At 40.2% G+C, this 25,833-nt stretch overlaps 1 protein-coding gene across 5 annotated transcripts in view; it reads right to left on the bottom strand.

Moving 5' to 3' along the window:
• The window catches only part of Nvl (nuclear VCP like), a 53,379-nt gene extending 28,349 nt beyond the window's left edge, over window positions 1-25,030 (bottom strand). For 2 of the 5 annotated variants that reach the window (XM_038349428.1, XM_038349427.1), the window contains exons 1-13: window positions 24,894-25,030; window positions 23,622-23,695; window positions 20,102-20,154; window positions 19,925-20,021; window positions 17,439-17,496; window positions 16,152-16,421; window positions 14,761-14,881; window positions 14,535-14,611; window positions 13,666-13,800; window positions 11,157-11,258; window positions 6,697-6,814; window positions 3,840-3,984; window positions 306-549 (exon numbers count right to left, since the gene is read on the bottom strand). In XM_038349428.1, coding sequence (XP_038205356.1) covers window positions 306-549; window positions 3,840-3,984; window positions 6,697-6,814; window positions 11,157-11,258; window positions 13,666-13,800; window positions 14,535-14,611; window positions 14,761-14,881; window positions 16,152-16,421; window positions 17,439-17,496; window positions 19,925-20,021; window positions 20,102-20,154; window positions 23,622-23,695; window positions 24,894-24,950 — 1,551 coding nt within the window. In that variant the 5' untranslated portion in view covers window positions 24,951-25,030. The remainder of the gene's footprint in view (window positions 1-305; window positions 550-3,839; window positions 3,985-6,696; window positions 6,815-11,156; window positions 11,259-13,665; window positions 13,801-14,534; window positions 14,612-14,760; window positions 14,882-16,151; window positions 16,422-17,438; window positions 17,497-19,924; window positions 20,022-20,101; window positions 20,155-23,621; window positions 23,696-24,893) is intronic. The other 3 variants (XM_038349429.1, XM_038349430.1, XM_038349431.2) reach the window with 3 other exon arrangements.
• Between the last annotated feature and the right edge of the window lie 803 nt (window positions 25,031-25,833).

The raw sequence follows: 25,833 nt of genomic DNA, 5'->3' as shown, positions 1-25,833 counted from the left end.
AAGAGAAAAACAAAACAACAAAAATACCCCACACAACTAAAAAACAAAATAAAAGGGTTGGAGAGATGGCTCAGTGGTTGAGAGCACTGGCTATTCTTCCAGAAACCCTGAGTTCAATTCCCAGCAACCACAAGAGATAGCTCACAACCATCTCTAGTGGTACCTGATGTTCTCTTCTGGCATTAAGTCATACATACAGATAGAGCACTCATACATAAATAAATAAATCTTCATTAAAAATAAACAAATAAATACAAGAGAGAGAGAGAGACAGAGAGAGAGAGAGAGAGAGCACTGAAGAGCACCTGTGTTTCAGAAGTGGGGTCAGCCCCCAGCCTCTCCTCCTGGGCTCCTTTAGGGGGCAACCCTTCCATCTCAGGACTCTGCTGCTCCTGCTGCTTCATCAAGACCCTATTAACTGCACACATAGCTGCTTCTCGGCAAAGTGCCATCAGATCAGCACCAACAAAGCCCGGCGTTAGGTGTGCTAAGTGACAAAAATTGAAAGTTTCTGGAAGTCTTAGTTTTCGGCACAAAGTTTGAAGTATTCTGTAAAAATGACAGTTGAAAAAAAATTAGACCCCCAGTCTAATAGTAAAAGCAAATTCCTAACTATATTTATTTGAAAGTTCATACTATATTAATCCCTACTGATAGTCTCATAATGAATGCTTTATAAGATGGAAAAATCATTCATTCAATAAATGCTTGGTCACTGCTACATGCCCAAGTTTATGCAGAAAAACTAAATATCTATTTATTGGGAACTATGCTATGCATTATAAAGAATATAATAAGTACAGCCTTTTTAAAATATATATATATATATATACTTTTAAGCGTTTTGCAATATTGTAGAGGAAATAGCTTATGGGGACACTTTCAGAGCAAACAAGACATGGACTTATCAGAAAAAAACCTCTTCACTCAAACCATACTTCTATTCAGCACCAAAAGCTTGTTTTTCCCCTCTTGAAACAGGGTTTTAATGTGTTGTTCTTGTTGGTCTGCAACTTGATATACACAACAGGTTAACCTTAAACTGACAGAGTGCCTTGGCCACACAAAAAAACCCAGGATAGCCAAAACAATCCTGTACAATAAAGGAACTTCTGGCGGCATCCCCATCCCTGATATCAAGCTCTATTACAGAGCTACAGTAAGGAAAACAGCTTGGTATTGGCATAAAAACAGAGACGTTGACCAATGAAAATGAATCGAAGACCCGGATATTAATCCACACACCTATGAACACCTGATTTTTTTTACTAAGAAGCTAAAATTATACAATGGAAAAAAGAAAGCATCTTCAACAAATGGTGCCAGCATAACTGGACGTCAACATGTAGAAGAATGAAAACAGATCCATATCTTTACCACGCACAAAACTCAAGTCCAAATGGATTAAAAACCTCAATATTAATCTGACCACACTGAACCTGATAGAAGAGAAAGTGGGAAGTAGTCTTCAATGCATGGGCACAGAGACCACTTCCTAAATATAACCCCAGTAGCACAGACACTGAGAACAATAAATAAATGGGACCTCCTGAAACTGAGAAGCTCTGTAAAGCAAAGGACACAGTCAACAAGACAAAAAGGCAACCTACTGAATGGGAGAAGATTTTCACCAACCCCATATCGGACAGAGGACTGATCTCCAAAATATATAAAGAACTCAAAAAATCAGATATTGGGGGCTGGAAAGATGGCTCAGAGGTTAAGAGCACTGGCTGCTCTTCCAGAGGTCCTGAGTTCAATTCCCAGCAACCACATGGTGGCTCACAAACATCTATGATGAAATCTGGTGCCCTCTTCTGGTGTGCAGGCATACATGCAGGCAGAATGCTGTATACATAATAAATAAATCAATCTTTAAAAAAAAATCAGATATTAAAATTCTAAACAACCCAATTAAAAATGGGGTACAGAACTAAACAGAATTCTCAATAGAAGAATCTCAAATGGCCAAAGATACTTAAGGAAATGTTCAACATCCTTAGCTATCAGGGAAATGCAAATCAAACCAACTCTGAGATTCCATCTTACGCCTGTCAGAATGGCTAAGTGCAACTGTTACTTTCTATTCTACCATTTTTAACTAGCAGGGTCTCTCTACATAGCCCTGGCTGTCCACAGAGATCCATCTGCCTCTGCTTCCCAAGTGCTGGGATCAAATGTGCGTGCCACCACCACCCAGTACCATTCCTCTTTTTTAATGAACTGCCTCTACTTCTATCACTATCCACTTGTGTGTATGGGAAGCATATACTCTGGGTTATTTTAAAAAGAAATAAAAAAGAAAGAGGACATGAAGCTGAGAGAGAATGGGGCAGGAAGAGCTGTATATGCAGGGAGTTAGGGCAAGGACTGGGAGATAAATATGATCAAAACACATTGTATGCAGGTGTGAAATTTTCAAAAATATTTTTTATTAAAAAAAAATAAAACAGCTCTCCCATCATGTATGTCGAAGATTTCTTATAAAACAAAAGGTCCAGTTTGGGGTGTGTGAGAAGATGGCTCAGTGGTTTAAAGCACTTGCTCCTGCAAGAGGACCTGGGTTTGATTCCTAGCATCCACTGGCCACTAGCAACTGTATGTAACTCTATTTTCCAGGAGATCTGATGCCCTCTTGCCCTCTTCTGATCTCCATGGGCATAAGGCATGCATGTGGTACACAGACACACATGTGGGAAAAATTCTTATACACACTAAATAAACTTTGTTTGTTTGTTTTGCTTTGCTTTTCAAGATAGGGTTTCTCTGTAGCTTTGAAGCCTGTCCTGGAACTAGCTCTTGTAGACCAGGCTGGCCTTGAACTCAGAGATCAGCCGCCTCTGCCTCCTGAGTGCTGGGATTAAAGGTGTGCGCTACCACTGTCTGTTGTGGGTAGTGGTAAATAAACTCTTTTTTAAAAAGATTTTTAAGGAAAAATAAACTATAATGTTACCTTAAAACTTATCTTCTAGGGCTGGGGCACAGTTCATTGAAAAAGAAAGCACTGGTCAAGTCTGGAGCCAACTATGAGTGCAACCCCAGCACAGCACTAAAATCATTCCCTGGTCAGGACATTGTGCTAGGTTACATTAAGATCTCCACAGATCTTAAAGCTAAAGCACTGTTAGTATTTTACACATAAAGTAAGCTACTTTTTTAATTATTATTTTCATGTAAAACTAAAGCTTGGCATAAGACACTATGAGGCAGAGCTGAGATTACTTTCTGTATTGAATCATAGCTCTGAGATTACAGGCATGGACCACTTTGCTCAACTGTTCTACAAATAAATAAATATGAGTAATATGAATATTATTATTTTGCTGGAGATATAAAAATAAACCTTGATAATAAGCTGTTTGAAGAATACAAATGAACATAATTATTATCTATACAAATAATTATGAAGTCAACATCCTAGAAATTGTTGAATAACCATTATTTTTAGAAAAACAAAATGACATCAGACACTGGGAAGAAGGAAAGGATGGAGCAGACCTGTGCTGAACCTTCTACACACAGCTTTCTTATCACTTCCTCCACCTTTTCTTCTTTCCGTCCCTCTAAGGTAATGATGTCCCTTCATTATTTATTATTTTTCCTAAAAGTAGCTAGTGACTATTTTAGCATCACAACTACCACAAAAAACCATTATAAATGTAAGTTTACAACATTCACTAGTTTTCTACTCCACTATCTCAAAACAAACAAACAAACCCAATGAGAGAGACAGACAAGAGACAGAGCACACTACATAGAATTTCTTACTATTTATTTTCAAAACCTGTTGCTCAGCTCACATAGTGGAATATAAACAACGTCATTCTACGATAATATACCTTTCTCTGGAAGCCTCATCTGGGATACCCAGGCATACTTCTCGGTCAAACCTTCCTGCACGTCTTAAAGCAGGATCCAAAGAGTCTGGTCGGTTAGTAGCTCCAACTACTAGAACTCGAGCTGTAGCTGCCACGTTATTCAGATCTAGTGAGGACCAACATAAAAGAGTAGAGAACAAATCACCTGACATTTGAGAACAACCATGTTTACACAAACCATTTAAAGGTTAGAGAGAATTTGTGTACTTTGATATATAAATACTTTAAAACATTGTCTAATACAGTAAAAGCATGAAGAAGATAAAGACTGCCTTTCGTGCTGCAATTAACAGTCTACTAAGGACTATGAAGTGCATAATTAAGGAAACACTGTGTCAGACAAATTTCAAGAAATTTAGTAACAATCAGGATTTAAGAACAACCATGTTTACACAAACCATTTAAAGGTTAGAGAGAATTTGTGTACTTTGACATATAAATACTTTAAAACATTGTCTAATACAGTAAAAGCATGAAGAAGATAAAGACTGCCTTTCGTGCTGCAATTAACAGTCTACTAAGGACTATGAAGTGCATAATTAAGGAAACACTGTGTCAGACAAATTTCAAGAAATTTAGTAACAATCAGGATAAACCAAGCACTGTAACAGAGCAATGGAGGAGGAGGAGGAGGAGGAGGAGGAGGAGACAAGGCTTCATAGGAACAAACCCTGAAGAAAAGCCTGCCGGGCAAGTGTGGTATTACAAACAGAGCTAAAAGTTACTGAAGTTCTAAGACAACAGCAGCACGAGTGAAAACACACAGGTGCACATGCAGCGCATACACAGACAATATAATGGCCCAGCAGTAGGGGAGGAGGAAGGCAGCAATGTTGTCTTGCAAGAATAGGGGAGAACCAGACAGTGGGATAGAACATCCCAAGTTGCTCTGGCTTACTTTAGAGACAGATTTTCAGAAATAAACAGAATACAGGGTTTAACTTTTATCTTTCACAAATATTCTATCAGTTTTAGCTTTCATAAATATTCCATTAGCTGAACCAGAATTAAACAGGAGAGAGTCTAGGCTACCCTGCCTCAGGAAATAACATGGCATTCAAATGTTACGTACATTATAAATACTGGACCTACTATTTTATTAGCAAGAATCTATTAAAAGCTTTTTTCATACTATAGGTCTCAAAAACATGGCAGAAAATGTAAGATAAAAATGAAACAGTATAGGGTACTAGTGGTGTAATTCAATGGTAGAGTGCTTGCAGAGCACATGCCAGGACCCAGGTTCAATCCCTGGCATCGCACAAAAGGTAAAATACAAGTAATTTACAAACTGGCATTATATGAAACTTGTAATACATATTATATTATGTAGTATTTCAAATTAACTTTCCTTTTGTATATTTTTGGTTTATTTGTTTTGAGACAGGGTCTCATTCTTTAGACAAAGCTGGGCCTGAAATATACTATGTAACCCAACCTAGCCTACAACTCATGGCAATTATCCTGTCCCAGCTTTCTATGTGCTTGGATAACAGATTACAGAAATATGACACCAAAACATATTCTATTTCTTTTCTTGTTTTTGTGATATATACCTGGCTGGACTGTAATTCACTATACAGCCAGGTTAGCCTCAAACTCTATAAGGAAACATTGGTAGAAATGCTTAATTCTGCATCGTAAACTTAAAGAATATTATTACAGTTAAAAGAGGTAAACATAGGGCTGGAGAAATGGCTCAGCAATTAAGAACTCATAGTGTCCTTTCAGAAGACCCTAGTTTGGTTTCAAATACCCAGGTCTGGGTGCTCAAAATGGCCTATAACTGTAAGGGATCTTATGTCCTCTACTGGCAATGCCCTCACACATACAAACCACCACATACAAACTTAAAGTATTTTTTTGTGGAAGTGAGGATAGAGACAGGGATTCACATGGTAGCTCTGGCTACCTTTAATTCACTATATAGACAGGGCTGGCCTCAAACACACAGAGATCTGCCTGCTTCTGCCTCCAGAGAGCTGGGATTAAAGGCACCTGCCACCACACAAGGTCAAAAGTAAAAATATTTTTTAAAGACAGAAATAAAAGTGCATTAAGATTTTATTATTTCTCTCCCAAAGATATTCTTAAGGGACAACAGTAGGTACTATGTGACCCTGAAATTGTAGACAGCAAAAGCAAAACAACATATGTATATTTAATTACTACAGAGTTGGGGAGACAGCTTAGGTAGAAAATTATTTGGTACACAAACATGAGGTCCTGAGTTTAATTCCCAGAACCCACATTAAAGAAAAACAAAAGGCATGTAACCTGGCACACTTGTAATCCCAGTGCTGGAAAGAAGGGGACAGGCAAATCCCTGGGGCTCACTGGCCAGTAAGTCTGGCTTATTTGGCGAGCACTAAGCCAATTCAATTAATGATGGTCCCTAAATAATGATATCTGAGATTGTTCTCTGGGCTCCCTTTTCACATACACATGTAAACACTCCTGGCACACACATGTGTACCCATATATATACATACATACACAGGCACAGTACAACACAATTTGAAATGGCTGGAAAATCTTCTACAAAAAAAGATCCTATTATGAGATTCACTATTTTAATGGTTCATAAATACACGTATGACTTGCATTACTTTAAGAAATATATTATCTGGGCTGGAGAGATGGCTCAGAGATTAAAAACACTGACTGTTCTTCCAGAGGTCTTGAGTTCAATTCCCAACAACCACGTGGTGGCTCACAACCATCTGTAATGAGACCTGGTGCCCTCTTGTATACATAATAAATAAATAAAATTTAAAAAATATATTATCTTAAAACAAATTCATTATTTTAAACTGACCATCCATGCAGGTTAGAAGCTGGGCTACAATTCTTCGTTCCATATCTTTTGAAGCAACTTCTCTTTTGGGGGTAATAGCATCAATTTCATCAATGAAAACGATACAGGGTGCGTTTGACTAGAAATAAAAATAACACAAAGATATGACTATAAAATAAATTCTCTATATTGGTAGATAACATTTATGTATTCTTTAGAAATTTAAAGCTCAAGGATCAGTCATCAAAAAATAACTATGAGGCCGGGCGGTGGTGGCGCACGCCTTTAATCCCAGCACTCGGGAGGCAGAGGCAGGCGGATCTCTGTGAGTTCGAGACCAGCCTGGTCTACAAGAGCTAGTTCCAGGACAGGCTCCAAAGCCACAGAGAAACCCTGTCTCGAAAAACCAAAAAAAAAAAAAAAAACCTATGAAAAAAGCAAACGGTTCTGATTGTTCCATCCTAAGAGAACCTGATACTCTGAGAACAGAATGCATCATGGTTCTGAACTACCTTCTGAAATTCTTCTGTAAGTCAGATATATTTGCATTCTACATTTAAAAGCTTTAAACTAAGCACAGTGACACATGCTATTAATTTGGGGCCTTGGAAAGACCAAGATTTCAAGGACATCATAGGCAATGTCTCTAGTTCCAGGCCAGACTGGCTAGAGGAGATCCCATTTCACAAAACCAAAATAAAAATAAATTTCAAACTAGAAAATACAAGTTTGCTCAAATGGTATGACTTTTTCTCTAACATAAAACTGTCAAAATTTGGCCAGATGGTGGCGGTACACGCCTTTAATCTGCACTCAGGAGGCAGAGGCAGGAAGATCTGAGTTTGAGGCCAGTTTAGTCTACAGGAATTCCAGGACAACAAGAACTGTTACATAGAGAAACCCTGTCTTAATAAAAATGAATGAATGAATGAATAAAAAATTTTAAAAATGTAGGTAAGGAAGACTGCCTGCCACTAAGAATGACTAGAGTTTGAATGTGGGGATCACATGGTAGGAGAGAACTGTCCTCCAACTTCTACATGCTAATGTAGCCTTAGCACATGTGTATGCCACTCTACCCCCATAAACAAATGTAATAAAAAGCTTCTTTTTTAAAAAAAGTGATGCACTGTGGTACACTTTAATATGGATAAAATGGGCAAAACAGTGGTTCAGATTGGTAATCGCAGCAGTGACTAAGGCAGGAGGTTGCTATAAGTTTGAGGGCAGCCTGGAATCCAGACTGAGACTCTAATTCAACAACAACTACAACGAAGAAGCTAACACAGTAAGTTTTATAAACATACATCTTACCACACACACAGTGATCAGGATTAAGTGAAAAACAAAAACCTAGGCTCACAACCTCAATCCACTCCTGAGTCAAAACAGTGACACAATGTCAGCTCAATATGACACCAAAGTGATAGACACCTGGCCTATCACTACTGGCTCTCTTCCTCAATCTTCCTCATGACAATGTTTGCAAAGAGCACCTACAACTGCTAGGTCAGTTACAAGGTAAAAGTACAGAGTGAAGGTCTCAGAAAGCGAACCCATTATTTTCTGTTAGTGACCTGGAAAACTAAATGGGAAAGAATAAATGGTAATAATCAAACTTAGCCTAAGGACAGGATTAATTTTAGAAAAGAACTACCTAGCTCAACAAAGGTTATGTTTGTTATTCACTTAGATTAGGGAAGAAGTGTTAGGGAAAAGGATAAAATCACATGCTTACTCAACACCTGCATCAGGCACTGTATTAGTTTACAGAGACTAAGCACAGAAAGAAGGACCTAAATGTGCCATTTATCTTTGAATCCATATCTGCCATTGTGTTTATCATCGTGGTCTGAATGAGAATGCCCCCCCACACACCCACACACATGGGCTCGTATCTGAATACTTGGTTCCCAGCTGAACTGTTTGGGAAGGATTAGGAAGTGTGGCCTTGCTGGAAGCAGTATGTCATAGGTGGCGAACTTTGAAGTATCAAAAACACTACTCATTCTCAGCTAGCTTAGTCTGCCTCATGCTTGTAGATAAATATGTAAGCTCTCACCAGGTGGTAGCAGTGCACGCCTTTAACCCCAGCACTCGGGAGGCAGAGGCAGGCTGATCTCTGTGAGTTTGAGGTCAGTTTGGTCTACAGACCAAGTTCCAGGACTGGCTCCATAGTTGCTGATGAGAAGCCCTGTCTTGAAAAACAAACAACAGCAACAAAAACGACTAAGAATATGTATGTGCTTTTCTGTGGACATACTGTCTCAAACATTTCTCTTGCTGGAAATGGTAATACAACACAGCAAGGCAAAGGCAGCCTTCTTTAAGTTTCAGGTCAACCTGATCTGCATAGTGTATTCTAGGCTAGCTAGGATTATACAGTGAGATACTTTCATCAAAAATTAATGAATTTAGAAAAAAAAATCATCCTCAGTGAGGTAACTCTGACCCAGAGAGACAAATACAGTATGTACTCACTCATAAGTGGATACCCAACATAAAGCAAAGGATAAGCAGCCCACAGTCCACAACCCAGAGAAGCTAGAACCTTCTTCCAGAAGCAGATGGAAACCGATGCCGAGATCCGCAACTAAAGACTGGGCTGAGCTCCCAGAGTACAAATGAATATAGGAGTCAAGGCTATGATGGGGAAACTCACAGATTCAGCTGACCTGAGCTAGTAGGAGCGCAGTGACACCAGACTGACAAATGGGAATACTGCACAGGACTGAACTAGGATCCCTAATAGAGGTGACTACGGTGTGGTTTGGGCAATATATGGGGCCACGATCTAACTCTAATGCATGAACTGACTATGTGGAGTACTTTCTCTACGGAAAGATATCTTGCTCAGCCTAGGCACTGGTGGTGGTGGTGGGGTGAGGCTTGGTCCAACCTCAATGAGGTGATGATAGGACAGACTTAGTTAACTTCCCATGGGAAGCCTTACGCTATCTGAAGAGCAGATGTGGGGTGGGGGGGAAGGAGAAGGAAGTGGGAGGGGGAACTGAGACTGGCATGCAAATAAATATTTTTAAAAATTAATGTATTCTTATAATTTATATTCAATATCATTTATTACAAATATATAATTACTTATTATTGCAGTTAAAACATACTTCTCTATTTCACATCAGCTTCTAGTAGTCATAATGGTTATGTTTATGAGCCATTATATATTAGATGCAAATAAAGATGCAAAATTAAACAGTGTGGTGGTACACAACTGTGATTTCAACACTTGCGTGGAAGCAGGAGGACCAAAGTCATCCACAGTTACACATGAAGCCTGAGACCAGACTGGGTTCCCTATGCCCTCTCTGAAAGGTGAGGGAGGGAAGGAAACACGACAGAACAACTTCGCGTCACTTTTTAGTTTTCGTCACAGTGGTTGACTCCTATCTGCTCAAGCACACATGTCATGATTTACAGGACCCTTGCTTTATACTGGACACAGTGTTAAATGTTTTCTAAGATATCTTTCAACTGGGCATGGTGGTGCATAACTATAATCACAGCATTTAGGAGGCTGAGGTAGGAAGGTTGTGTGGCCAAGAATTTAAGACCAGGCTAGACAACATGGCAACACACCGTCTGAGAAAAAATAATCTTCTGATTTAAACAATCAGAAATTCCATGAGAATTGAGTATTTTTACCATTGCAGGTTACTCTGAGTAACAGGGTATATAACCTCCTTCCTACCATGCTAGGTGATGACACTGAATTGGTCTCCAACTTTCTTAGTCAGAATACAGACAATTACACCCATACTATGCTGAAGATGTAACTTCAACTAGACCCAAATATCCTCTTTTAAATTTTAATAACAGAAATTGTAGTGAGCTATAATTTTTTTTCTCTGGTAAGTGAATTTCCTTTTAACCTCTAATCATATAAAGAGCAATTATCCTTGAGTTTTACAGTGCTTGTATAATCCTAAATGTGATAATTCTCCTTTTGTTTGCAAGTTGTTTGGTCAAACATAAGCTAGAGAAATAAAGTGAATGAAATTTCGTAAGGACAAGATGTTTTGGACATTAAACTCTAAGGTACGACAGCAAAAAACATTACCTTTATGTTTGATCTCATATGAAACAGATTACTTGCCAAGAGTCTGCATCATTAAACCCACTTTAAATTTTTACTACTAAGCGTTTTTCAAAAGGAAGGCCATGAGTGGGATAAAGCAACTAGCATTAGAAAAGCCGAATTGGGGGGGGGGGGGGGGGGCTGGAGAGATGGCTCAGAGGTTAAGAGCACTGACTGCTCTTCTGGAGGTCCTGAGTTCGATTCCCAGCAACCACATGGTGGCTCACAACCATCTGTAATGAGATCTGGTTTCCTCTTCTGGCCTGGGGGCATACATGGAGGCTGAACACTGTGTACATAATAAATAAATAAATCATTAAAAAAAAAGAGGTATTCAGATTATTTAAAAAAAAAAAAAAAAAAGCCGAATGGGCAAGAGCTGACTCACCACAGCTTGGTCAAATAAATCTCTGAGCTTTTGCTCAGATTCTCCAGAAACTCCTGACACAATCTCTGGTGCAGCCACTTTCAGAATTGGCAAGTCAAGTTCCTGTGCACAAACACAGAGAAAAGTGACTAAAGAGTAAACACAATTTAACTTCCCCACATTTTCCCTATCCAATCTCCCCCGTCAAAATCAGGTTATTTTGTTTAAGTTTTTTTTTAAAAAAAATATTACTTACTGTGCGTCCATGAATGTATGCATATGTGTGTGCCATTGTGCACACATGGAGGTCAGAGAACCACTTGTAGAAGCTGGTTCTCTCCCTCCACCTTGTTGTTTCTGGTTTCAACACAGGCTCATCAAGCGTAGAGGATGTTCCTTTACCCCTTGAGCCAACTTTCTGGCCTCTACAATTTCCTAAGGAATTTCATCTTTGTGTGTGGGCACAATGACAAACACTAATTAAAAGTTTAGAGAGATGGATTCAGCAGTTAAGAGCACCCACACAGCAGCTTGCAACTGTCAGTAACTCCAGCTGCAGGTGATTCCACACCCTCTTCTGACATTCATGGACACTAGCCATACACTTGGTACATAGACATACATGCAGTCAAAGCATTCACAAATGTAATACAGTAAATAAATCAAAACAAAGTCATCCAGGTGGTGGTGGTGAACACCTTTAATCCCAGCACTCAGGAGGCAGAGGCAGGTGGATCTCTTTAAGTGCAAGGCCAGACTGATTTGCAGAGCAAGTTCCAGGACAGCCAGGGCTACACAGAGAAACACTATCTTGAACCTCCCCTACCCCAGTCAAAAAAAACAAAAAACAAAAAACCTCCAAACACCTAATAAAGGCTGGAGATGAGTTCAATTCCCAGAAGCACATGGTGGCTCACAACCATCTATGGTAGGATCTGATGCCCTCTTCTGGTGTACAGGTGTACATGCAAAGCGCTCATACATAAAATATAAATAAATAAAAATAAATCCTTAAAAAAAGAACTAAAATCTATGGTTTTAACCACCAATTATAGTGGCTTATACCTATAATCTCAGCACTTAGAAGACTAAAGCTTTGGGCTAACAGTGTTGAGACCCTGACTTTAAAAAGAAACCTTAGGATTTACCCAAATACATAAATGCAAACACTATGTTCTAAGGCCTGCTATGCAGTGGCCATGAAATAAATTTATTTTTAAAAAGATAAATCAAATTTCCTTTAAAAAGTGAGAGCTTGGGTGGAGAGATGGCTCACTGGTACAGAGCACTAGGTGCTCTTCAGAGGATCTGGGTTCAAACCCCAGCACCCACATAACACTTCACAGCTGCCTATAACCTCAGCTTCAGGGTAACCAAGACCCTCAACAAGGAATACATGCAGGCAAGACACCAATGCTTATTTAAAAAAAAAGAAAAAGTGAAAGTCTGCCCTATTGATGATAGAATATGCTATTCTGCTGGCTGAAATTCCTTGGATTACTTTGCATTTTACCATACAGTAAGTTTCTGAAAAATTTGACATGACAAAATTAAAATTGCCAGGTTTTTACTTTGCAAAATAAATGTCTTTTTGTGGGCGCAGGGGTGGATGGAGTTGATCCAAGGAAGAAGCACACAAAATTAAAGCCTTAGGCTAGGTAGGTTTAAGCTTGCAATCCTGCCTTACCCCACACATTTCAGGTGCATGTTACCATGCCTAAGTGATCTTTTCAAACTGTTTTAGAAAGGCATTTTAACAATGGAAATCTTAAATAAATTTAACTCCAAGAAAAAAAATACTTTAAAAAATATTTTGCTGCTTTAAGAACAACTAGGATAAGAAAGAGAGGTAACTAAAATGTAAACTAAGTGTTTAGAAGAGTTTGTAATTTACAGTTATGCTATTTTGCTTTCCACCCAATTTTTGTCAAAGACACAATAATTGTATTCATTAAAAAAAACAGCATAAGTAGTATCATGAGAAAAGGTGACAGAAGAAAGTTGGGGCTGGGTATGGCTCAGTCTATAAAGTGCTTAGAGCATGAGAATCGGAGTTTAGAACTGCGCCACTGATGTAAAAGCCGGGCAGTGGAACTCCACATCAGGAACCCAGCACGGACAGAGAGAGATGATCTCTGGAGTTTCCTGGCCAGCCAGTCTAGGCAAATTAAGTGTGATCCAGGTTCAATGAGAAGCCCTGTCTCTAAACAACAACAAAAAGACAATGAGGAAGCTGGGCGGTGGGGGTGCACGCTTTTATCCCAGCACTCAGAAGACAGATGCAGGCGGATCTCTGAGTTCGAGGCCAGCCTGGTTAACAGAGTAAGTTCCAGGACTAAGAAACTCTCTCAAAAAACCAAAGACAATGAGGAAGATGATGTGAGAGGAAGAAAGAGAGGGAGAGGAGGAAGGGAAATTACTTACAGATCAAATTTGCTTCCTATAAGATACCAGGGCTAATTGGAATTGACCAAAGAGAAAATAAACAACAACAATAAAAAAATCAAACTCTAGTACCAACTAGCCTTACCCCAGCAATGGCATGCGCAAGTAATGTCTTCCCACAGCCTGGTGGCCCATGCAAGAGAACTCCACGAGGAGGCACGACACCAAGGTGCTGGTATACCTCCGGGTGACGCATGTGTATGAGCATTTTGCAGACTTCCTGTCAAGAAATAAGCATAAAATATGTCTTCCTAAATCCAAACCAGAAAGAGTCAAAGTAGAATAAAATCTGTTTCTTAAAACACCAAAACACAAGATAGAACACAGGCTTTAGGCTTCCACTTGAGTTTGAATCCTGGCTTTGGTATGCTGTGTAAACAAATGATATCTCCATACTTCTGTTTCCTGAGCTGTAGAAGTATCTACCTCATAAAATACTAAGAAAATTAACTAACACAGTGACTGTAACAGAGAAGACACTAAGAAGCTGTAGCCATTACTATTAGGACTGTCAGAACAGTGTAACATTTAAAGCATGCACTTTCCATACACTGAAAGTAAAGATTATGAAAGGACAGGAAGCTTCACTTCTCTCTTGCACCCTCAGTGATCAGGTTTGCTCATCTCACCCTCCCTGTCTTCTTTTCTATATTCACTTCACACTAAAAGCCAAAGATGCAGGGCTGGAGAGATGGCCCAGTGGTTAAGAGCACTGGCTGCTCTTGCAGAGGACCTGACCTGGGTTTGTTTCCTAGCACCTACACATGGCTCAAACTGTATGTAATACCAGTTCCAGGGAATGTGGCACTCCGTTGGAGCTTCTGAAGGCACCACACATTAAGTGCTGCACAAGCATACATGCAAGCGGAACACCTATACACAATTTTTTATTTAAATTAAAAACAAACAGGCTTTGTCTGTGTAAATGCAATGCCTTTCCCAACTGGCACTAACTTTCAATGTTGCGTCATTGCCTCCAACATCTTCAAACTTCACACTGGAAATCTGCAACTCTACACTCCTTGCTTTAGCTAGTAAAAACAAAAAAAGTTGAAACAATTAGTGATTCCTTACCAAAGCTCCATTAGATTTAAAAAAAAGTTTTCACCTAGGTATTTCCACACACAAATTGTTCTCAAAACAACTCAAACAAGCCTGCTGTCTACTGCTACCCACTCACCTTTCTTTTGCAGAACAGCTTCTATTTCTCCGTCTACTTCTGCCGTCTTTCTTTTGTTTCCTTTGCCCTTTGGCCTACCTTTCCTTTTCTTATCACTTTCCAGAAGAGAACCTGTTAAATTCTGGGGAGAAAATACAAACTTAAATATGCTGTACTTCAAATTACACACACATTTGTGCTGCACCTATTGCCAATCTCTTTCTTTCATGCCTTCCTTCAGAAACCTAAAAGCACAGCTTAAATCTTAACAGTTGATAACTTTTTTCCTGGCTCTGCCAGTTGACCAGTTAAATTTAATCTCTTCTAAAAGACTTAATACAGATAAATAATTATCTTACCTATGCTCTCCATAGATGAACAGTTACAGCTTAAAGCAAAGAAAGATATTTGGGGAAAGACCAAATAATAACATGAAAGGAAAACCTATCACCCCCGACACTTTGATGATGAAAATAGAAGGATCTAATAGAAGTTAAGGGCTTTCTTAGACATAAATTCCAACGTTGGACTAAGCTACAAGAGACCCTATTTCAAAATCAAACAAAGAGGGCTCAGTCAGTAAGTCCTTATAAGACCATGAGAACTGAGTTCAAATTCTACCCCACCCCCATAAAAAGCTGGGTGTCATGGGATAGTCTGTAATGCCAGTGCCGGGGAGGCAAAGACAAGAGGATCTTTGAAGCTTGCTAGTCAACCAGTCTAACAGAATCAGAACGCCCTAAATTTAGTATGAGACATTGAGACCACCACATGCCCCATGTGACTGTGTGTGTGTGTGTGTGTGTGTGTGTGTGTGTGTGTGCATGCGTGTGTTTTAGACAGGGATTATCCAGGTAGCCCCGGCTGTCCTAAAACTTGCTCCATAGACCAGGAAGGCCTTGAACTCAGGCACGCATCACCACCAGTTGACTTTTCTTCCTCAAAAGGTAGACAGACTACGCTTAGGAATCTATTCAACAGTTGAAGCAATAGAGGCCTGTACTAGGATAATGACAGAAACAGTAAAAATGACAAAGCTTTCTGTGTATTTTAAAGTAGTTGTGATTCTTTTAAAAAAACAAATTGTAAGTATTTGCTTGATATTAAATTCAATAAAAAAAAGACTACTTATACTCCAACACATGGAACTACACTGTCACTATAAAAATACCTGTATCTTAGCCAGGCAGTGGTAATGCACACCTTTAATCCCAGCACTCGGGAGGCAGAGGCAGGCAGATCTCTGTGAGTTTGAGGCCAGCCTGGTCTACAGAGTGAGTTCCAGGATGGCCAAAGATATACAGAAAAAGTCTGTCTCGAAAAACAAAAACAAAACAAAACAAAAACAAAAAAAAAAAAAAACAAAAATAAAGAAAGAAAAAGAAAGGAAAAGAAAAAGAAAAAGAAACTACCTGTATCTCAGAATCTGGCTTTAAGTTACTTTGGTCATCTGATAAGTCCAAGAGATGACTGTCTTTCTTTCCACCTGGGGTTTTGTCAATAAACCATCCTCCCTCAGATTCTCTGGCAGGGGTCTTCAATGGCATGACGCTCGTTTTAGAAGTCAGCAATGGTGTTGAAGTGGTGGCTTCTCCCTGGTCCAACTTCGGAGTGTTTGAAACAGAGTCAAAGTTTCCTTTCCGATACAAAGACAGCAGGGAGTTGTTCATGTGATTTGCTGACTGGCAGAAACATGATTTCATCTTAAGTTACTCAGGAAGTATTAAGCTTCAGTACCTGAACTAAGAAGCTTTGTGTATTTTACTTTAAACAACTTCTCTCACATTTACAGGCAGAATATACAGGCTATTAGTTAATTTCCAAAAAAGTTTTTACTATCCAAAACTACTATAACCACTCTAAGGTAACAGAACCAGGCCAATTCATAATTGGTGACTAAATAAAATCAAGAGGTATGAAAATGGACCAGTAATCAGTGAGTCATAACTCAATACTAGATCAAATATAATGAAGCACTGTAATTACTTTGTTAATAAATTTAAGACCTCATTTACCAAGGAAAGATAAACTAAGAAGCAACCGTTAAGTAACTTGGCATGTTTTTGCTGTATCTTTTTATTTAGGTCTGTCGTGTTGCCTCCTTGGCAGAAAGTACAGGCTGGCCTTGTACTCAGAGATCTGCCTGCCTGTGCCTCTCAAGTGCTGAGATTAAAGGTGACACAGACTGGTTGATTTCTTTATTACCTGCCTTAGTATTCCAATCTGCCTTTAGTTTTGGCTATTGTTTCCCCTCCTTTTCCTTTATATAACTAATTGTACAAGCATAAGTACTGGAAGGAGGACTAAACCATTGATAATGTGTACAGAAAGCATTCAATTACGTATTGGTAAAGATGAACAAGTTCCTTCATTTTATTTTTTATTTTTCTTCTAAGAAAGGATCGTAATGAGTAAGAAAAACAAAACTGGGGGCTGAAGTGATGGCTCAGCAGTTAAGAACACTGGCTGCTCTTCCAGAACACCCAGGTTCAGTTCCCAGGACCCACGTGATGGCTCCTAATTCTAGTTCCAGGATATCCAATGCCCTCTTCTGAACTCAGGCACCAGATATTATGCTTACGGTGCACATACATACATGCAGGTAAAACAGTAAGATATATATTAAAACCAGATGAATCTTAAAGAAAAAAGTAAGAAATAAAGAAAAAAGGAGTGGGCTCACAGAATGTCTAATTTACCTGTGGGTCTGGGTAATCTTCCATGTCTGAATCATCATCAGAATAACTTTCAGTGTACCTAAGGATTATAAAAGAGAGAGAGAAAGAAAGTAACAAAGTTTTGAAGGCCTTTCTCCGAAACATAAAAAATTACTATCTCAAATAAGTTAGTATATTAAGGTAAACATAATGAGTCCAAGGGCTGGCTGGGGTGGGGGTGGGGATTGGTGCACACCTTTAATCCCAGAACTTGGGAGACATAGGCAGGCAGATCCTATGAATTTGAGGCCAGTCTGATCCACATAGTGATTTCCAGGACAGCCAAGGCTACACAGAGAAACCCTGTCTTGAAAAATCAAAACACCCAAAAACTACAACAACAAAAAAAGGGAGAGCTGGATCAGCGGTTAAGAGCACTTGCTGCTCATATATAAGACTGAGGTTGGTTCCTAACACAGCAACCTCTACTTCCAGCTTACAGGGTATATATTATGCCCCCTTAGTGCCTCCACAGGTACCACACACACATGGCATCCCCTAACACAAGCACACTCACAATTTTTAAAACTTAAAATAATTTAAAACAAAACAATACAAATCTCAGATCAGTGTACCCCTCAGCCATCATCAGAGAAGCTTATTCCATTATTATTATTATTATTATTATTATATTTTGTTTTTTTTTGAGACAAGAGTTTCTCTGTGTAACAGTCCTGGCTGTCCTGGAACTTGTTCTGTAGACGAGGCTGGCCTCGAATTCAAACAGATTCACCTGCCTCTGCTTCTGAGTGCTGGGATTAAAGAAATGCGCCACCACCACTCAGCTTGAGAAGTTTGTTTGTATAGTAGATGAAAATTAGTACAGAGACCCACAACTGGATCATGTGCAGTGTAAGAGACTTTGAAGCACTCAGCTTTAAATGGGATGTCTTCACCAAACCCCTCCCACAAGGCTCAGGGATCTGTGCCGAGGAAGTAGTAAGATTGCAAGAGCCAGAGGTAGCAGATAAGCCCAAGGAAACAGTCTTCCAGACACAAGAGTACTGGTGCACACGTGAACTCACAGACACCAAGGCAGCATGCACTTACCTGCACAGGTTCAAACTGGACAAAGTCCACCACCAAAAAGGAAATGGGCATGAGAAATAATTCCAATTGAAAGCTACCAGGCAAGGGAGTATCACTGGGGAGATTAACCACACTCCAAGGAAAGCCCCATTTTGAGAGGAGTTAGTTGGCTAACACAAAACAAACTCCAAGTTTTCTGTGAGGCCTTTCTGTTTCGGCTTTTTTCCCTGTCTTACTAGTTTTTGTTTGCTTTAGTTTTCATTTTTTTGTTTGAGGTGGGTAAGGGAGGTGGGGAGAATCTAGGAGGAACTAGGGATCAAAATACATTATATTAAATTTTTTTCAATTAAGTCATGTGGTGGTAGCACACACCTTTAATCCCAGCACTTAGGAGGCAGAGGCAGGTGGATCTCTGGAGTTCAACATAGTTAAGTCCAGGACAGCTAGGACTACACAGTGAAATGCTGTCTCAAAAAACCAAAACCAAACACAATAATAATAAAAATAAATCTCAGGAAAAAGAGATCAAAGAAAGTGGGATTTTAAAATTCATTTTAAACAGCCAGGTGTGGTTGTGTATGCCTTTATTCCCAACACTTGAGAGGCAAAGAAAGGCTGATCTCTGTGAGTTGAGGCCAGCCGGATCTACCAAGAATGTTTGAGGATACCAGGACTACACAGAGAGATGCTATCTCAAAACTAAGCTAAATTAAAAATAAAAATTCATTTAACCACTTAGAACCCTGTGCTTAATATCATGGAATATCAGCTTCCTTATCTATCAAATATAAGGGCTGTCTCACTGGTTTTTTTTCATGTGTACAGGTGTTTTTTGCCTGCATGTATATATGTGTACGGCATGTATATCCCCGAGAACTGCAGTTACAGACAGCTGTGAGCTGTCATGTAAGTGCTGGGAATCAAACCTGATTCTTCTGGAAGAACTGAGCCATCAATCCAGCTACAAAAACATTTGCATTTTTAACATAAGTACGCTAGCTTTAACAGATTTAAACACTAAAATTTCTGCCATCTTTTAGTATACCTGGCATTATATTAAAGCAAAGAATAACAATGATGACAACTGTGATGGTAATACAAAGCAGAAAACAATTTCAAAGCCATATGATATAAAGATTACAGTAAATCTCTATAATCAAGTGTTAAGAGAAAATTCACAAGGGATCTAAGAAGGCCCAAGACATCTTCACTGATGTTTGAAGGCTGAATGGGATTTGTGAAGTAGAAATGAATACTCAAGTTACTGAAAGCCAGTCCAAATATCATTAGGGATAGAGATCAAGCAATACGACTGGAAGAACAGACAATGCAAGGCAGGAAAATGTTCAGGTACAATTGCACGGTTGGCCAAAAAGAGCTGCTGAAAGTTTTTGAATATGAATGTGGGACTTTAGAAAAAAATGCTTTGCAATACTTACTCATCTTCTTCATCTTGTCTTGCTCTTTTTGCCAGATGTTTGTCCTCTAATTCTTTAAGATTCTTAAGTTCTTTCTCACTACAAATGATGCTAAATACTGAAACAAACAATAAAATGCCATGAGTTAAAACAATTATTTCCATAAATGTTGATAATTCTGCTCAGTGAAAGACTCACCTTTTTCTACTTGAATCCTAAAAGCATTTCTTTTTCTTCGGCCATAATCTACACTGGGAAAAAAAAAATTTTTTTTTAGCACAGTTTTCACAAATATATTCCACTAAACTTGCAATGTTACACACTATAGGATCCTGTATGCTATAAATATGTGTTGTTCTTATTGGTTGATAAATAAAGCTGCTTTGGCCTATAGCAAGGAGGAATAGAGCCAGATGGGAAATCCAAGCAGAGATACAGGTAAAGAATGGCGGAGTCTGTGAGACGCCAGTCAGCTGCTGAGGAAGCACGACACGCAGAAAAAGAGCAACGCCACAGCTACATGGCCATACATAGATGAATAGAAATGGTTAATTTAAGATGCAAGAGCTAGCTAGTAAGTCTGAGCCATCGGCCAAACAATTATAAGTAATATTATGCCTCTGAGTTATTATTCAGGAACTGGTGGGCAGGAGAAAAACCTCCAGTTACAGTTATACTGGTAAACTGTCATTTGTCCCTCTTGGAGCAAAATGAGGACCCTTGTCTCAAACTCAAGACTGGATTGTAACCCTGGCTAGTCTGGAATTTGCTAAGAGAGCCACCTGTTTCCTGTGTGCTGGAATTAAATGTTTCTCTGCCAATTACACTGACCTTTTTTGGTTTTGGTGGGGTATTTGAGACAATGTTGCTAAATAGTTCAGTCTAGACTCAAACTTAGAATGCCAACAAACTACTGGGATTTTAGGTGTAGGCCACTATGTCCAGCTGATACTGACATTATTTTAGAAGGAAATAGGTCAGCTATTTTTTAAATATCCCTTATCTAGATTTATCTAACATTTCTTCATTATTAAATTCAAGTGGTGTAGGCCTTTGGGAGGCAGAGGTAGGCGAATCTCTGTGAGTTTGAGGCCAGTCTGGTCTACAAAGCAAGATCCAGAAGAAGCTCAAAAGCTACAGAGGAGCCGGGTGGTGGTGGCGCACGCCTTTAATTCCAGCACTCAGGAGGCAGAGACAGGCAGATCTCTGTATTCCAGGCTAGACTGGTCTACAGAGAGAGTTCCAGGACAGCCAGGGCTACACAGAGAGACCCTGTGAGGAGGGTGGGATGAATTAAGACAAGATTTAGGGAGTGGTGGTGGGTGACAATACAAACAAAACAACAGGAGACTTGCCTTAAATTAGGCAGAAGGCAAGGAATGACACCTGGACTGCTGTGTGTGTACACATGCGGAACGTGAACACACAAACAGGAAAACAAAACAAGAAAACAAAGTACTTAATTTAAGTGGAGACCTTGGAGTTGTGAGGCCTTTATTAAGCAAATGTAAGCATATTAAAATGTAAGAAATCAGTGCACAACAGCATCTCAGACAATAAGTAAATAAAGGTAAGAATAATTTACAACTAGCAAGAATCACCTTTGTGAGAGTCAACATTCAAGTCATTAAGTTATCTTTTTCAAAAAGGTAAGTTTATACAGTCAAGGCTGGCCTCCCACTGCTATGAACTTGAACTTCTGACTTCACCTCCTGGATGTTGGAATTACAGGCATTCACCATCAGCCTCATTTTTTATAGCTGTGTGTTTTGGGAAGGACCCAGGGCTTTGCTCATCCTAAACAATCACTTCCCCCAACTAACCCAAACCAGCCCAAGATTAATTATTTCCTAAATGGTGCTTAGTTAGGACTCAGTCAAGAGAGCTACATAACATTAAAAAGATAAAGGCAGGCCTGAGAGAACACACCTGCAATCCCTGTACTCTGAAGGCCAAGGCAGGAGGACTGTCAGTTTGAAGACAGCCTGTAATACATAACAAGACCTTGTCTTATAAATAAAAGATAAACTAGAAAATGACTAAAAACATAAAACACAGGCACAACTATAACAAAGAGAAAGCCAGCAGTGGTTCAGCAGGTAGGGTTGTTTGCCATGTAAGCCTAACCACCTGAATTTCATCTCTGAAGCCCACAGAGGATAGAAGGAGACAACTTCACAAAGTTGTCCTCTGACCTCCACATGCATGATGTGGCATGATATATGTACATATGTACACATGCATGTATACACACAGAGGGAACATGCTGGTAGTTTTTTTGTTTTTGTTTTTGAAAACAGGATTTCTCTGTAGCTTTGGAACCTGTCCTAGAACTTGCTCTATAGATCAGGCTGGCCTCGAACTCAGAGATCCAACTGTCTCTGCCTCCAGAGTGCTGGGATTAAAGGTGGGCACCACAACCACCCATCCCCACTGGTAATTTTTCTAATTTAAAAAAAAAAGAAAAAAGGTGTTTTTGCTGGAAAGCACTGAGACTCCATACTTGGACCCACGATTATTAACTAAGAGTAGGATGAAAGCCGGCATCTCCGCCCTAACTTCTACTTGTTTCTGGCTCCTGCGTGAGGACAGTAACCACTCCAGCAGTTGTCTACCTAATCTTTTTCATCCCCCTCTAGGCTACAAGTTTGAAGGCCAAGTTGGGCTGCACGAGACCTGCTCTTAACAACACAAAACCCAGAGGCAGAGGCAGGTAGATACCTGTAAGGTGGAGGCCAGCATGGTCTATAAGTGAGCTCCAGGCCAGCCAGGGATACACATTAAGACTCTCAAAAAACAAAATAAAGCAAAGCAACAAAAACAACAAAAAAAGAAAGTACCACTCACACAAAATAAGGGCATTAACGGGTATAAAAAAGGAAAGTGGTCAGATCAGGTTAAATAAATATGTTCTCTAAAGACATCCCTTCAATGGCTGTAGTTAGCACAGATGTCAAGAATGGTTTTCAATGGTGGTGGAAGTGACATCCCAAGAGGGAACTGTGACTCTGTGAGGGGTATTTCTTAAGTCACAAAGACTGGAGAGCATTAAGAGAATCAGTGAGTGAAGGCACAGTTACTGGGTATTCTTGCTTAAACAATAATTCCACCTAAAAAGCCTACTGCTCCTTCAAGACTCTCAGTTGTTCAGCCATTCATTCATGACAGTGAGAAAACCCGAGTTGAGTTACCTAAGCTGGGACCTGTCTGCTCTATACATAAATCCATGTTGAATACTTTTAAAAGAACTGAACTTTGTAGGAATACAATTAGCTTATAAATTGAGATTCAACTGTTATTTTTTAATTCAACCTGACATCGTCCTTCCTCAGCTTCAGGTAGTGAGCTTATAGATATGATCACCAGGCCTGACTCACATTCCTTGACAGAGTCTGAGAGCTGAGGAAGAACACGCATCAGCTTTTAATTTTCTGATGAAACGGAAATAGAAGTAATATAGCAATATCTCTATCTCCTGGCTAACTGAAGAGAAAATAAAATGAAAAAAGGAGCCATTTCCTCCTGGGAAGGGAATCAACACTGAATACAGTAGATGATTACAGATGTTTGTATAGCTGATTTGGGATTTAGGTTTAATGGATTGGTAAGATAACACCAGCAGACATTGATGTCAATTGAAAAATTAAGTAAGATGGGATATTTAAAATGGAAAGGGAGAGGGGTTTAAAAACAAGGATTTAGAAGTACACTTCTTTACCTGTACATTTTTTGCAAATCAGATGCTAAGATCCCAGTGTCCACGTATTTGCCACACCTGTTGCTGGTGAGGTACTAAAGAGAAAATATGACAAGCATTAACTTAAGAGATTTCAGTCAGTAAATTAAGAGGTTGAATTATTCCAACACATACTTTTATGCAAATTCCTCAGGAATAAAGTATACCACAAAATATAAAAAAAATCACAAACATAATTTTTTAAAAAACTGTTACAGTCTGTAAGTGGAATTTTTTGGTTTGGGTTTTTTTTTTTTTTTCAAAACAGGGTTTCTCTGTGTATCCATGCCTGTCCTGCAATTCGCCTTGTAGACCAGGCTGGCCTTGAACTAAGATCTACCTGCCTCTGCCTCCTGAGTGCTGGGAGGGATTAAGGGCATGTGCCACCACCAATTTTAGAAGATTTAATTAACATACTTAGCCACTACAATATCTTAAGTAATGAGGGCTTACTATACATCCTATGTTCTCAAACACACATGAAAAAGCAGCAAATGTTTGACATCTGTCACTCACAAAGCTATCAGAAGGCTGGGGCTGGAGACAGCTACTAGTGAGCACAGGTAACTAGGAAGTTGGATATAGAGAATTCAAGATAGCTGGGTGGTGGCAGTGCAGAGGCAGGCAGATCTCTGAGTTAGAGGCCAGCCTGGACTACAGAGCAAGTTCCAGGACTGCCAGGGCTACATAGAGAAAATCTGTCTCGGAACAAAATAAAAATAAAATAAGACAGAAACACAAATGCCTTTCGGGACGTGGTGGCAAAGCCTTCAACCTAGTATTGGAGAAACAGAGGCAGGAAGACGTCTGTGAGTTCAAGGCTGGCCTGGTCTATCTGCATAGCGAATTTCAGGCCAGGCTGAGCTACGAAGCTGTCCCAATAAAACCAAAGAAAAAGAAAATCTCTCCCTCCCTTCAACTCGTGCTGCTGAGGGCATCACTGAAGGCATCACCACACAGTGCTCCCCAGCTACGAAAATAAGAAAACACTGGTAAAGCATCCAGGCTCCCTCTTTTTACTGTTCCCCTGGAGTAACCGCAAGCTCTGTATTAACGTTGAATTGTGGGCACCGAGGGCACTGGAAGAAAAGCCCTGTCCCGACTTAAGAGGAGGTCGAATCCTGGCCTCGATGAGGACAGGCCGGGGTCGGCGTCCACGGTGGGAACATCCACGCACCCTGCCGGAAGACAGCCGCGGCCTGAGGCCCCAGGCAGCCGCGCAAACGCCGAGACGCAGTATTCTGGGAAACGCACCTGAATGACCCGCTGCTTCAGCTTCCCGTCTACGAACACCGCAGGCCTGGGCTTCATGCTGCCGGGGCCAACCGTGGGTACTTCACCTTAGCTGCAAAGCCTGCGGCAGCCGCCTTACCCGATGCACCGGAAACGGAGCGCACGCGTAGTCCCCCGGCACCGGAAGTGCTCCCGGACCTCACCCCCTACCCCTACCTCCAGCCCCGCGCGCACACCTTCTCAGCCAGAGAGCTCTGGGAGTAGGGAGGATTGCACTGCTAAGAAGAACGGGAAAACCTGGCAGTGCGCGCGAGTTTCTAACCCGGTTCTTTTTCAGGATTGCCCAACAGGGCCTAAACGGCTAGGCCCGCTTTGAAGACATTCAACTTTATTGGTTCCCAACTGAGCAAACGGACACGGACGCCAACCTTTGCGGCTGCGCAGACTCCCACAAGCGAGTAGTCAATTTGACATTAAAGAAGGCTTAGCGGCATGTGCTTGTAACTTCAGTATTCGGAAGTCGAGGCAAGGAAGGTTGCAGAGAGTTCAAAGGCAGAAGGGCCAAGTAGCAAGATGCTGTCTCAAAACAAAAAAGTTTGGATTTGTCACAGTCCAGGCTGGGAGCCACACCATAGTCGTGTTTTTCCTTTTTGTTTTGTTTTGAGACGGGTTCTCACACTGTAAACCCAGTACAGTGTGGAACTCGGTCTGCAGCCTGAGGAGTTTTTCCCTTAGAGACGTCTTTTCAGGCAAAACCAAGAATCTTTACTTTGTTGGAGAAAAGAATTTCAGGAAAACCAATATGAAGCAGAATTGGAGTTTATTAAAGATACTTTCAACAGCCGGGCGGTGGTGCTGCACGCTTTTAATCCTAGCACTCTGGAGGCAGAGGCAGGCAGATCGCTCTCTCTCAGTTCCAGGCCGGCCTGGTCTGCAGAGCAAATTCTAGGACAGCCAGGGC

The sequence above is a fragment of the Arvicola amphibius genome, chromosome 12 (genome assembly GCF_903992535.2).
Source record: "Arvicola amphibius chromosome 12, mArvAmp1.2, whole genome shotgun sequence".
In the NCBI taxonomy this organism is placed as follows: Eukaryota; Metazoa; Chordata; class Mammalia; order Rodentia; family Cricetidae; genus Arvicola; species Arvicola amphibius.
The sequence above is the reverse complement of the archived record's forward strand: the minus strand, read 5'-3'. Positions and strand labels throughout refer to the sequence as shown.